The sequence below is a fragment of the Acartia tonsa genome, chromosome 13 (assembly GCF_053477335.1).
Source record: "Acartia tonsa isolate MP-2025a chromosome 13, ASM5347733v1, whole genome shotgun sequence".
NCBI lineage: Eukaryota > Metazoa > Arthropoda > Copepoda > Calanoida > Acartiidae > Acartia > Acartia tonsa.
The window spans coordinates 7,977,992-7,992,757 of NC_137272.1; the positions used below are offsets into that span (position 1 = coordinate 7,977,992).

At 32.0% G+C, this 14,766-nt stretch overlaps 1 protein-coding gene across 1 annotated transcript in view; it reads right to left on the reverse strand.

Annotated features, from left to right (window-relative positions):
• LOC145304444 (uncharacterized) overlaps positions 1-14,766 on the reverse strand; it is a 44,617-nt gene that overhangs the window by 2,076 nt on the left and 27,775 nt on the right. The window contains exons 11-29 of the mRNA XM_080146323.1: positions 13,588-13,635; positions 13,229-13,327; positions 10,854-10,903; positions 10,625-10,681; positions 9,359-9,421; positions 6,429-6,542; positions 5,793-5,886; positions 5,475-5,572; positions 5,155-5,228; positions 4,900-4,947; positions 4,350-4,474; positions 4,034-4,075; positions 3,596-3,631; positions 2,647-2,717; positions 2,237-2,352; positions 1,506-1,562; positions 895-972; positions 434-541; positions 237-274 (exon numbers count right to left, since the gene is read on the reverse strand). Of these exons, the coding sequence (XP_080002449.1) occupies positions 237-274; positions 434-541; positions 895-972; positions 1,506-1,562; positions 2,237-2,352; positions 2,647-2,717; positions 3,596-3,631; positions 4,034-4,075; positions 4,350-4,474; positions 4,900-4,947; positions 5,155-5,228; positions 5,475-5,572; positions 5,793-5,886; positions 6,429-6,542; positions 9,359-9,421; positions 10,625-10,681; positions 10,854-10,903; positions 13,229-13,327; positions 13,588-13,635 (1,416 nt within the window). The remainder of the gene's footprint in view (positions 1-236; positions 275-433; positions 542-894; positions 973-1,505; positions 1,563-2,236; positions 2,353-2,646; positions 2,718-3,595; positions 3,632-4,033; positions 4,076-4,349; positions 4,475-4,899; positions 4,948-5,154; positions 5,229-5,474; positions 5,573-5,792; positions 5,887-6,428; positions 6,543-9,358; positions 9,422-10,624; positions 10,682-10,853; positions 10,904-13,228; positions 13,328-13,587; positions 13,636-14,766) is intronic.

Consider the following 14,766-nt stretch of genomic DNA (forward strand, 5'->3'; position numbering starts at 1 on the left):
AAAGTACTACAATTTTCCCCCTGTCATAATATCCATGTATATTGATACAAGAATTGGACAATGGACATAAATTAATATTCTCCTCAATTATGATAATTAAAATACTCAGTATTGGAGGACCATTGAAAAAAATTTCTCATTCGAAAAACATAAAAAGTGTATTGATTACTTTAGAATCTACGTGTCTTGAAATATCTCACACATCATACTACTTTTGGAGTATAGGAAAAACTTACCTTAAAGATAGTTCGAGCAGCTGATTGTCTGATTGTAGCCTATTTTATTTTAAATTAAATAAAACATTTCACCAACTTAACCTAACCTAACCTAAAATTAGTGAAATCCAAGCTGATTTTCTGGCATTGAAATTCAATTTTAACGTTTAATAAAACAAATCCAAACAAATCCTATATACTAATGTTTTATTTGATTTCCTGAGTATAAAATTGTTGATAATTATCAGATCCAGAGTAATGAGCGCATTACCGCGTATATTTATAATCTTGAGCCCGGGAAACGGGAACATTGTCAGCTGATCCAACTGAAATATATTAATCAATACAAATTAAAAATGTCACTATTGCCGCGTATATTTATAATCTGCAGCCTATCTTATTATATATCTGTCTGTCTGTTTGTATGCCTGTTTGTATGCTATCTTTCTATTTATGTATGTGTGTACCTTCGACTCTCATAGATGCATCTCATGAACAACATCTGTTTCTGAAGACCCTCCTGGTTGTAACATGTCTGTATGTCTATCTATCTATCTATCTATGTACCTGACTCTCATAGATGCATCTCATGAACAACATCTGTTTCTGTAGACCCTTCCTGTTGTACCATTTTATCTATCTATGTATAATGTATATACCTATCTATCTATATATGTACCTGACTCTCATAGATGCATCTCATGAACAACATCTGTTTCTGTAGACCCTCCTGGTTGTACCATTCTCCTTTCATTTTCTACAATATTATTCACAGTTGGTGCTGGTATTGTGTCAATATACTAACGGTCTTGCCCCTAGAGGCATCCAGGTGCATTTAAGGGAAAGTGGAAAAGGCCAACCAAACAGTATACATTTAGTTTTTTTAATGTGTTTATTTTATCCAGGGACAATTTTTCTAGGGAGCGTTAAGGTACTCTTTAATAGTTATAAACATTCCCTTAACCTATAAAAAAAACTTCCAAAACTTCCACTGTAAAGATGTCTAATCGGTTAGCTTGAATCCTCGAAACTTTTGGAATAGATAGACATCCTGTTACTTTTATATAAGAAAGGTAGAATAACGTAAGGAGGAAGGTGACATTAGAGTGTGAATTGAATTACACTAGTATATAAAGTCATAATTAGTTAGCGTAAAAACTTTGGATTGATTGGTTTCAAAACTAGTAGTGTCTAAATTTGTCAACCAATAATTTAAATCTACAGATGGGATAATTAAGACTTATTTATGTCAAAATTGTGAATGCATTTTTTAAAATGTATTTCATTTACCTGTATTATTGAAAGGTAGAATATTGGATCTCGTTTGCTGAGTGGTACCCCTAGCGACTAAAATATAAACTAAATTTAGTATTTTAATAAATTAAAATTGGATGCTTGTCTGTTAGTCCGTTGGTTGTTGATTAATATCTCACAACTCCAAAGCAAACAATTATAGTAGATCTAGATCCCTAATCAGTAAATTAGACTAATTAGAAAACAGTAAAAGAACAATCCGGCCATATTATTGTTTAGAACTTGTACAAATTGTAGTAAAAAAGGGCATTTATTTCATTTCATCTACATTTATAGGTCAGCTAAAAATAGTTAAATTTCCTTTGATTAACCTAGCTTTAGGTAAATTTATCAGTTGTGACTAAGCATAATTAATTGCACAGTAAGGACTTCTCAGACAAAGGTCGTGCAATCAAAGGGTTGGTTGTGTGATGGGTATTACTTATTCTAATACCCCGGAAGTTTGTATAGAAAAGGAGTTCATCTAGGGTTATAGATCTATTAGTAAAGATTTACTTTCCCCTATTATATAAGGCCTTAAAAAAAATATATATATATTTACAATTGTTAATTGCTCTTTTTAAGTCAAAACTACAATAATTAATGTTCAGCTTTTTTTCATCACCCAACCTTTATTTCTTGATAAATAAGTATTTAAATAGTAACTGACAAAAAATGCTCAATACGTGTATGTCCGATTGTCTGTCTGTTTAAACGTTCTTAATTACCTTTAAAAAGTTCTCAACAACTTTTTGATCCTTGTTGGTTGAGGGGGAAGCTAGGCCGGATAGATATTGCAGAATTAATTCTTTTCTGTCCTTAGCAAAACCCTTTAGAGGTTCACCTAAATTAATATTGAAGATTAAATGGACTTAAAGGAAGATATTTATGTATATAGACTAAATCCATACAAGGGACCAATGTGAAGCTTCCTATAAATGAAAAATTGGTTCATTGGATAGCTAGAATGTTATAAACAAAAAAAATCTTACGCCTTTAGGGTCCTCTAGCGACAATAAGCGAGATTTTTAGGTACAAATAGAAAGACATCCTGCTACTATTATAAAAAGAAGACACATCTGTATATTGATATGATAACAGCACAAACAAGGAGCGAAGTCACTACTAAATTAAGCACCTGTTGTGTGTATGTGAATAGCAGTCAGATATTCTGCCAGAGACAAGTGACGAAACTCACACTCCACCTCCCTGAAAAGCATAGACACATTAATAAATATATCTTACAATAAAGTTAAAAATACAATTTTGTCCATAGTAAACGAAGTAAAAACAAGGATGACAACATCCATAAAAGCGAAGCACTGAAACGGTAGGACAAACGGACATTAACACTTGTATAGTGTTAGAACTTAATTATCATAATATAAATTTATAAGAGTCAAAGCAAAATTGTAAGTAAATTTGTTGTAAAACTGCTTGATACAGGATAATTTTTATGGACATACTTACATTTTTAGGGATTGATTATAGAGTTGCTTCGCTTATTACATTATACTTTGTTGTCCCAGGAATCAATATACAAAAAATTAGATCAATCCGATGATTTGATCACATAAAAATTTGTTGTTAAAAAAGTAAAAAAATCAACATGTTTAAAATGGACGTACGGACATTTTGGTAATGATTATAGAGTTGCTACGCTTTCTAAATCGTACCTAACTACTAAAGGAATCACCATGCAAAATTTGAAATCGATAGGACAATTCTAACATGCCTAAATTAACGGAAAAAGCTATCCGTTACGGACGGACGTACGGACGTACGGACGTACGGACGGACGGACCGACCCTAATTATAGAAAAGCTTCGCTTTTAAAAATTATAGAATAAATAAATAGGTGGCTTAATGAGCGATTTACAATCTGAAAAAGGGAAAATTTTTTTAAACAAGTAGATTATAATGATTGAGAGAAAAGTTAGGGGATATCTTTTTGTAGTTTATTTTTCTTTTCATTCTAAACTACTAAAATCCTAACCAAAATTCAGGAGGATGGTTTATTTATAGTTTCTATCTATAAAATAATTATAAAAATTCTTTTTATAAAAAGAATAAAAGTTATATATTACTTATGAATGCTTTCTGAAGCACATTGTCTTATCAACCTAACAAATAAATTAAATAAAAATTAATCTATTTTTTTATCATGGTAAGGTCACAGCAATGGCTGTATTATTACTTGAATCTTACACCAGATTTTAATGTTCCCTAATAAAGCAAGCAATCGTCAAAAACCCATAAATATTTTCTAGCTGCTACAGAAGAAGGTAATTTTTTTCAGGGCAACCTATGAGAAGCTACACTGTAAAGGAAAATGGTAACAGATCGGAGGTACAAAAATAAAAAGACAGACAGACAAACATTGTTACTTTAAAAAAAAAGGATTTATAACATTGTAAAATCAACGAAGAAAATACTAAATATAGAAAGGATCATTATCAAATGATTTTTTTTGCCTAAGCCTTGTCTTTTCTATACAACAAATTTATAAGAAAAAAACAACATACCTTTGTGATTTTGAAACAACCATCATACCGTATGTTTGAGCTCTGAATCAGATAAATACATTTAATATAGATAAAGAGGTCGAATACAGAATGGTTGGATAAAGAATGGCTAGAAAAATTTAACCGTGAATATTTAGATAGCTAGATTAGAGAAAGGTAAGACAGAAAGTGAGAGACAAAGAGAAAAAGAAAATATTAGATGATATTAAAAATGATATGAAAAAAATTATACAGCTAGACATACACACATCCTTACAATGATAAATAGACTTCCTTGAAATTAGAAAAAAAATAAAAAATGATAATAGCTGAATACCTGCCAAGATCGAGGGTTAAATTTTGTAGGTGGGGGAAGATCAATTTATCCCCCTCCCCGTTGAGGAAAGCTGACATCTTTATTGTCCCGTTTTGTACAAGGTTGTAACATAATTTTGAAAATCCCTGAAATTTTTAGTTTGAAACAAGGAATACTATGTTCAATGCAGAATAAATAAGATAACAAAATTCTCAGTGAAAGAGAACAATATAGGCAGGGATAGAGACATAGGATGATAGGAAATGGGTTAAATGTTCTAGCTTAATAGTCATAAAACTAGATTTAACTAGACAAATTGCATTAATTTAGCTAGGGAAATCCTTATTAAATTTATAATCAAATAAATGTAAGGATTCAAAGAAAGAGTTTCAAAATTAGGTGAATAGTCACTCTGCAATTAGTTATAGAATGTATGACTAAAAAACTCGAAATAACATACTTCTTAAATTCAAATGAAATGTAAACACAAGACTATTATTATTCTTAAAACTGTGACGGACATATCTAGGTTATATAGTGGTAAAACAACAAAAAATCTTAAAATACTTACAATTAAAAACTCAGCTGTCTCTTTATCTAATTTAAGCTCATCTTTACCCTAAAAAAAATTAATAACATTTTAGTATAAGACTTCTTTAACCAATACTATTAATCATCAGATGGGATAATTGTTCATCATCATTGAGGATGTAATCTATGTATTTATAACCATAAAAATAACTTTTTCAAAAATCAAACTACACTATTCTTGTTAAATTGAATTATAAGATACCGTGAGTAAAATATAATGATTTGAAGACACTACCTGCCATTGGTTTGAGAAGACTAGAATAACCCATGTGTATAACTGTGTCAGGGTGCGTGGTACATACCCCTCACCTAAAATAAATCAATCAATCAATCTTTGTGTTTGTCAGTCTGTTTGTCTGTCCGTTTTTCTGTCTGTCTGTCTTTTTGTTTGTCTGTATTTTTGTCTGTTTCTTTCTGTCTGTCTATCTATCTCTTTATTCATACATCAATTTATCTATCTGTATCTATCTAACTATCTATCTAACTATTTATCCATTTATGTATCTACATATCTATCTATCTATTTATCAATCAATTGAACTATCTATCTCCTACCTGCTTCATAGAAGATGGTACATAATAGCCAGAGATAGAAAGGATTTGATGCTAGAGAGAAAATATATCTGTCTGATAAAGCTCGAACCTGGAGCACTCTAAAAAACAAGATTTTTTTCTGTTTATTTATATAACAGTTCTATAGTATATATGCATATACAGATAATTACCCCCCCCCCTTTTCCAAAGACTTTTTTCGTCTGCTAGTAAATTATTTTATTATTAAGATCTATACTTACAAACGTATGCACGGATTAAGTGACTTACTGACTGACCCTATTTATAGAAAAGCTTCGCTTATAAAAACAATAGACAAACCTGCAGGGGCAAAGTTCTGTACAGGGAACTTCAAAATCATCTGGAGACAATTTATTTTCTACAAAACTGTGGATAAATGCACACACCCCCTCCTCTAAAAAAAATAATTTTCTACAAAACTGTAGATAAATGCACACCCCCTCCTCTGAAATTATTTATTTACTACAAAACTGTGGATGAATTCACACACCCCCTCCTCTGAAATAATTTATTTTCTACAAAACTGTGAACAAATGAGCTCGTTCAATCTTTAAAATATATTGCAAAACATGTTAATAGAATTTTAATTTTTTAAAATAATGAGTAGACATAATTTTGAGGAGGATAAATTTTTTCTATGAGTCAATTTCTCGTGGGACGTTGGCTGTTCATTCCTCCAAATAGTTTTTAACATTTTCTGGACATGTAAGAAGCTTCACTGTAAAGGAAAACCATATAGATTCAGAGGTTAGCGCGATCCCTTGGAATATTTCAAAACCCAAATATTGTTTTGAATAGATATTTTGTACTGCTATGAAAGGTAATGAGTAGAATAATTGTAGAAATAGAGTTTTATAAATGTAGATATTTCGACTTATCAATTCATTAAATCATTGTTAGAAGTTATAAATTGATAAAATATTAATGTGAAGTTACCTGAAAGACCCTGTATATCGAGTGATAAAAGCTGTTTGTTGAGATTATTGAACCACTTGCTTGAGTGTAGATATGTAAGGGTGTGTGGCCTAGAGGTAACTATGACATGAGCACCTACAATATTATTAAGATTATTCAACCATATTTGCTTGAGTGTAGATATGTTAGAGTATGGGGCCTAGAGGTAACTATGACATGAGCACCTACAATATTATTAAGATTATTCAACCATATTTGCTTGAGTGTAGATATGTTAGAGTATGGGGCCTAGAGGTAACTATGACATGAGCACCTACAATATTATTAAGATTATTCAACCATATTTGCTTGAGTGTAGATATGTTAGAGTATGGGGCCTAGAGGTAACTATGACATGAGCACCTACAATATTATTAAGATTATTCAACCACTTGCTTGAGTGTAGATATGTAAGGGTGTGGGGCCTAGAGGTAACTATGACATGAGCACCTACAATATTATTAAGATTATTCAACCATATTTGCTTGAGTGTAGATATGTTAGAGTATGGGGCCTAGAGGTAACTATGACATGAGCACCTACAATATTATTAAGATTATTGAACCACTTGCTTGAGTGTAGATATGTAAGGGTGTGTGGCCTAGAGGTAACTATGACATGAGCACCTACAATATTATTAAGATTATTCAACCACTTGCTTGAGTGTAGATATGTTAGAGTATGGGGCCTAGAGGTAACTATGACATGAGCACCTACAATATTATTAAGATTATTCAACCATATTTGCTTGAGTGTAGATATGTTAGAGTATGGGGCCTAGAGGTAACTATGACATGAGCACCTACAATATTATTAAGATTATTCAACCATATTTGCTTGAGTGTAGATATGTTAGAGTATGGGGCCTAGAGGTAACTATGACATGAGCACCTACAATATTATTAAGATTATTCAACCATATTTGCTTGAGTGTAGATATGTTAGAGTATGGGGCCTAGAGGTAACTATGACATGAGCACCTACAATATTATTAAGATTATTCAACCACTTGCTTGAGTGTAGATATGTTAGAGTATGGGGCCTAGAGGTAACTATGACATGAGCACCTACAATATTATTAAGATTATTCAACCATATTTGCTTGAGTGTAGATATGTTAGAGTATGGGGCCTAGAGGTAACTATGACATGAGCACCTACAATATTATTAAGATTATTCAACCATATTTGCTTGAGTGTAGATATGTTAGAGTATGGGGCCTAGAGGTAACTATGACATGAGCACCTACAATATTATTAAGATTATTCAACCATATTTGCTTGAGTGTAGATATGTGAGGGTATGTGGCCTAGAGGTAACTATGACATGAGCACCTACAATATTATTAAGATTATTCAACCATATTTGCTTGAGTGTAGATATGTTAGAGTATGGGGCCTAGAGGTAACTATGACATGAGCACCTACAATAGTATTAAGATTATTCAACCACTTGCTTGAGTGTAGATATGTTAGAGTATGGGGCCTAGAGGTAACTATGACATGAGCACCTACAATATTATTAAGATTATTCAACCATATTTGCTTGAGTGTAGATATGTTAGAGTATGGGGCCTAGAGGTAACTATGACATGAGCACCTACAATATTATTAAGATTATTCAACCATATTTGCTTGAGTGTAGATATGTTAGAGTATGGGGCCTAGAGGTAACTATGACATGAGCACCTACAATATTATTAAGATTATTCAACCATATTTGCTTGAGTGTAGATATGTTAGAGTATGGGGCCTAGAGGTAACTATGACATGAGCACCTACAATATTATTAAGATTATTCAACCACTTGCTTGAGTGTAGATATGTAAGGGTGTGGGGCCTAGAGGTAACTATGACATGAGCACCTACAATATTATTAAGATTATTCAACCATATTTGCTTGAGTGTAGATATGTTAGAGTATGGGGCCTAGAGGTAACTATGACATGAGCACCTACAATATTATTAAGATTATTCAACTAGCACCCTTTATTTTCAATTTATTTGAAAATAAGGAAGAGGGGTTTCTAGGCTTAATTACGCACCTTGGGGGAAATTGCCGAAATTTGTCATAAGCGCAGATAAAGTTTTGTATATTTTAATGAAACTTTGTGTACAAGTTATGCATATAAAAATTGATGGATGTAAAATGCGCAGATAAATTGTAGAAAAGCATTAATTTTCCACATGACAGCAGATGTAAGAAAGCAGAAAAAATCAAGGGTCAAATAAAAATGAATAATTTTACTACGTAAAACATGAAACATAAAAATCAGGTAATTATAAATCATTAAATATTTTAAAAACATTTATTAGCTAAACATGATCTGAGGCTAAAGGACGGGGGTCAACACATCTATCTATCTATCTATAAACCTGGAGCTAGCCTACCACCCAGGATTGACTGGGTCAGCTGTTTGAGGGTCAACACATCTATCTATATACCTGGAGCTAGCCTACCACACAAGATTGACTGGGTCAGCTGTATGAGGGTCAACACATCTATCTATCTATATACCTGGAGCTAGCCTACCACACAAGATTGACTGGGTCAGCTGTATGAGGGTCAACACATCTATCTATCTATATACCTGGAGCTAGCCTACCACACAAGATTGACTGTTTCAGCTGTTTGAGGGTCAACACATTTATCTATCTATCTATATACCTGGAGCTATCCTACCACACAGGATTGACTGTGTCACCTGTTTGAGGGTCAACACATCTATCTATCTATATATCTGTAGCTAGCCTACCACACAGGATTGACTGTGTCAGCTGGATGAGGGTCAACACATCTATCTATCTATCTATATACCTGGAGCTAGCCTACCACACAGGATTGACTGGGTCAGCTGTATGAGGGTCAACACATCTATCTATCTATATATATACGTGACTTAATATACATACCTGGAGCTAGCCTACCACACAGGATTGACTGGGTCAACTGTATTGGGGTCAATACATCATCAACTAATAACGAAAATTTGTTTTTCTTAATTTTCTGGTTTATCGTGTTTTTTAAGCATTTTTAAACCAATATTACTGAAGTATTAATTTTTAGAAATAAATCAAAGAAAAACCAAAAAAATTATTATTGATTATTGGTGAAGATTTCTTTTTCTATAAGTTTGTCATGCAATCTCAATGCTTTCTAATAAAAGAAATCAAAGATAGGACAATGGATGATAAATTAATGGATAAAAAAAATACACATTCACAGTAAATTTCAACAGAATAAAATAAAGTTGAAAGAATAGAATTTAAATTGATAGATATTCTATTAAATAAGTTGTAATTTTTTTTGTCTATAGCTTAAGATCTCAATAACTACTGGAACAATTGGGTTCTCTATTGTAAGCATGTGATGGTTTTAGGCTATTCTATATTCAAATTAAATCTTGAAATGGTGTAAGCTATTATTCTAGCTCCTCTACTCCTTCGAATACCGAGCCCCTAGGTGCTAAAGGCATAGACGCTAATTAGAAAATAAAAATAAATAATAAATAAATTGAAAGGTAAAATTCCAGACATCTAAATTAATTAATATTGAAATTTCGATCACAAAAAGGGATTTAATAATGAAATAGATAATCGAAAAAATAGATATAAAAAAAAAAGATAGATAGATAAAAAATCTCCAATCAGAGTAGAGTATAAAATCATAGGGCTGGAACAATTTTGGCTATTAAAGATTATTGGTGCGTGCTATTTAGTTCAGAGAGAAAGAGAGAGAGATAGAGAGGGAGAGAGAGAGGAAGAGGAAGAGGAAGAGAGAGAGAGAGAAAGAGTGAGAGAGAGAGAGAAAGAGGGAGAGAGAGAGAGAGAGAGAGAAAGAGGGGGGGGGGAGAAAGAGAGAAAGTCAGATTTATATAAAAAAAAAGAGGGTGGATAAAAAAGTTCACAAAATTTTCTATTTTCAACAGGGAGGAATGAGATATTAGAACGTTATCTCATTCGTGATTAAACTTTTTATATGAAGGGGCAGTTTTGTTTATCATAATTGGGTTTGAACATGAATTTATCTTTAATTGTCTTATCCCTTAAAATAATTCTCAAAATATATGAAATTTTAGTTATAGGATGTCATTTTGTCTATCTTCAAAACAGCTTATTTTTAATTAGTTTTAAGAAGGTTTTAGGCTATTTAATATTCTTAAACAAATTTAAAATTTCCTGAATATTTTGGACTTAGATTTGTCAGGTTGGCTACATCTGTTATTTCATCTAAACCTAGATAGATAAATAATTGGATAGTTAGAATAGTTATTTATCGCATCGTATTATAAACACTAAACAGCTTTCCGCGGATATAAAATGTACAATTATAAGATTAAAACCAGTTTTTTAAACCCCGAGATGCCGAAGGCACGGGCAATAATAATGTTACTTTTAAATATCTTACCATCTAATAGGAATAAAAGACGACCAATTCCTGCTGCATGTTGTACCTCACTAGAAAAAGAAAAGATTAGCTTTACAAGGGATCTTAATGGATAAGGCACTGCACGTTATATTGATGAACAAAGCCTGTTTTTTTTTTAAATTATATACCGATTAGAAAGTTTTGATATTGATTACTTTAATTCATAGGTTTATTAAGGTTTATAAGCCAACGGATGATAGAACGTGTTTACTAAGGTTTAGGTTCCAGATTAATATTCAGTGTAACGTCCCTTCCCTTTTTAAGTTTTAAAACTAAAAGTAAAAGTGGAGGGTCGACTTAACCCCTACCCCATCTCTAGTCTCCAAATTTGGATAGCTAGAACTTAAAGACAAATTCAGTACAATAAGTTGGTAGTCTGCTATATTGCCCCCTGAAATTAAGCCTATGGCTCGAATGTTACACATACAGTACTTTAAATTGTCAAATTGAGGGTCAGTGTCAATTAAAATTAGTCTATTAAAGCTGAACATTTTGACACCAATTATAAATAAATCAAACAAAGTCAATGCATGACCTTCTCCCTCCTTTTAAAAAAATCAAAAATAAGGGGGGAGATAAAGTTTTTGTTTGTTTGTTTATTACTTTATGCTAAATAACCCTCCTTTTTCAATTTATTTTAAAAATAAGTGGGGTTTTCAGAGCTCAACAGACGCTTAAAGGGAAAGTCTCATTTTTGTCTTTAATTTCTTTATTTGCAAATACACGGATATATCATTGGAAGATTAATTCTTCTTATTAGAAATATAAGGGCTACATTTTAAAAAGTCATTTTTCGGTATTCATTGAAATTGATAGAAATCTTTGCTTTTAGTAATTAGGAAAATTTTGTATCGTTCGTGCGTTCAATCATTTTATTATCTTTTTCCTTTACTTGTTAGTAGCGAAGCTACTCTAGGATAAGTATTTGTTCGTATGTCCTTTCGTTTAATTATCGTTTATTGACAATACAAAGTTTTGCCCCTAGCCTTTATTTATATTTTTGGTAAATGATTATTATTACCCCTTCCTGACTATTACCCCAAAAATTGCAAAACCAACCAACATTTAATGCTTTACTTAAAAGCAGAACCCATTCACCCCTGAAGTTACTTGGATCTTTTGATTAATACAAATATGGACATATGAATAGCCAAACAGAGTGACATCCTATATTAAGTTTTGATTATTTTTACGATGTCTTTCTTTTAGATATTAAATCACTCAGAGTTTATTTAATTTTAAACCCATTATCAGGTATTTAAGGGAATAAGACAATGGAAGATTAATGGTTATACAACCCAAATAGAAAAAAATCTAACCCTTCTGTTGATTAAAAATCATAACGTCATCAATCAAAATTCAAAATAATTCCCAAAGTTTTGTAGCCAATCAATAAGATGACACGGGTTATAAAATACTAGGTACAGGGTGCGCCACATAAATCCGGACTTTTTTAAAATGGCCATAGCGCCAAAACTACTTGACCAATCAGGACGTTTGACCCCACTATAGAAAGCTTAGGTAATGACCTTTTTGCCCATGAAAATCTTTGGACGATGGAGGACGTGTACGCCGAGCTGGCCGCCATATGTTCAACAAGGCAGATTCGAATTGCGCAGATAAATTACCGTGGATTTATGACTTGGGCCTACTAAATCTGACCTCAGCCCATCTGTAGGTGAGATGGACTAATGAAACTTGCTGGAGATACTATCAGATACCTAGTGAAAACACTAGAAAAGACTAGAGCTCTCTATCCCAGCTGACTTGGCCCAAATGAGAGCCACCGTGTCAAAGGGTAGCTTTAAAGATGGGTTAATTTGGATCCTGCTGTTACTCACTCCTTAAGGAGATGTGGCCTCCCAGCAGCCCCGATCTTAATCCAATGGACTTTTGGGCCTGGAGCGCCATTAAAGCATGAACCAATAGACGCGCCCATACCAAAAAGACCTCTCTCATTGCTCCTATCATGGAGAACTCCGCCTGCTTGAACAGGGACATGGTGACCAGGGTCGGCGGGCGGTTCAGGGGGCGGGTAGAGGCGGTGATTAAGGCTGGCGGCGATTTTATTACATAATCTAATAGTCATATACCTAGGTTGCTTCCCAGTTTTTAAAATTCAATAAAGTCTTTAAAATTTACGATTTTATGTTTATTTGTTTAAAAATAAGAAAAAGTCCGGATTTATGTGGTGCACCCTGTATATTGTAGCTATAACATATTTAGAAGTGGTTAAAAGTTTCGCAATTATTTTCATAAGTCACTCATAGCATTTTCGCCATTAATTGAGTAACTGTACTACAAGAAATATTACAAATTCAGAAAGAAAAATAAAGAATATAATGATATTTTACCTAAATATATCTAACTCTTTATCTACTTTTTTAGTTGAGTCATGGAGTAGCTTCAGGATAAACTCTTTACTTGACATACTTCCAATATGGTTCAGCGTCCTAGATAGATAAATAGATAGATTAATTAGATAGATAGATAGATAGATAGATAAATAGGTAGATAGATAGATAGGTAGATAGATAGATAGGTAGATAGATAGATAGATAGATAGATAGATAGGTAGGTAGATAGATAGATAGATAGATAGATAGATAGATAGATAGATATATACAGACAGACAGACTGACAAATAGACAGACTGGTTGACAGACTGACAGACAAATAGTTTCATATATAGATAGATAAAAAGTATTTCTACCTGCATTCAATGAAGACAAGTATATCAAACATATCTGTCCATAGTTCCCTGAAAAGCATAACAATTATTTGTAAAGTCTTTAGGTTCGTTTGTCTGTCTGTCAATAAGGCAATATTCCTTGAAAATATATTTTCTTCAATACTTTTATAATAGAGTAACAGCATCTGTCTGTCTGTTCTGTACCGAAGGAACTCGCTAACAAATATGGTTCTCCTCTAAAGGATAGCTTCTCATAGGTCCTTGGAAGCTTTATATTTATTTTAGGGGAGTTTTTTTTGCTTTTTAAAAGTACAAATGAAAGTTGGGGGGGGGGTCGACTTCCATCGCAGAGGTCTCTAGGGGCATAGTCGCTAGTAAAGAATAACAGTATAAGAGGTAAAGATAAATATACTTTTTATTTTCAAAAGAACAATTATTTTCATAAGTATTACTTTCAGATCAAAGTTACAGATTTTATAAGCATTCTCGAACGGACATACAGTTATAGTTATACAGCATCTGTGATGCTTACAACTAACTCTAGATTTAATTTTCTGCAAGATTAAAATGACATTAGGAACGCAGTTTGATAATTATTGCATTTTTTTGTAGCGCAGCTTTTTTTTATAGCTATATAGTCTGATTGTCTGTCTTTCTAACTTTTTAATTGAAGTGATGTTATCATATTAGAATAGAATAGAATAGAATATAATAGAATTTATTAACATTTGTACTACTTAGTACACTTAGGTGAAGGCACCTTTATAAATTTAATTTCGGAAAAAAAGAAGCACATTATGTCAATCAAGAATACTTTTATTTAACGGCAAATAATTGGCATAAAAATTACTGTTTTTCAAGGTCTACAGAATGACTGCTTATTTAAAATTTCATTATAAGTTTAAAGGTATAAAAACAGAAAAAGTACAAAATACCAAACTTTATTTATTATTAATAGCTTTAATGTGATTTTGAAAAGTCATGTATTAAAACAAATCTATTTTTAATAAGCATTACAATTATAATTATATTATACTATTGCCTAAAATGATCACTTAAAGGCTTAATTTTTATTTTTTATAAGCTGTAAAAATTTGAAAGACATTTATGATAAAAAAAACTTTAAAAAATAAAATGTATGGTCAATAAAATATTAGTTAAGAAAAAAGATTAGTTTGATTTTCCCTCAAAGTGCCAATC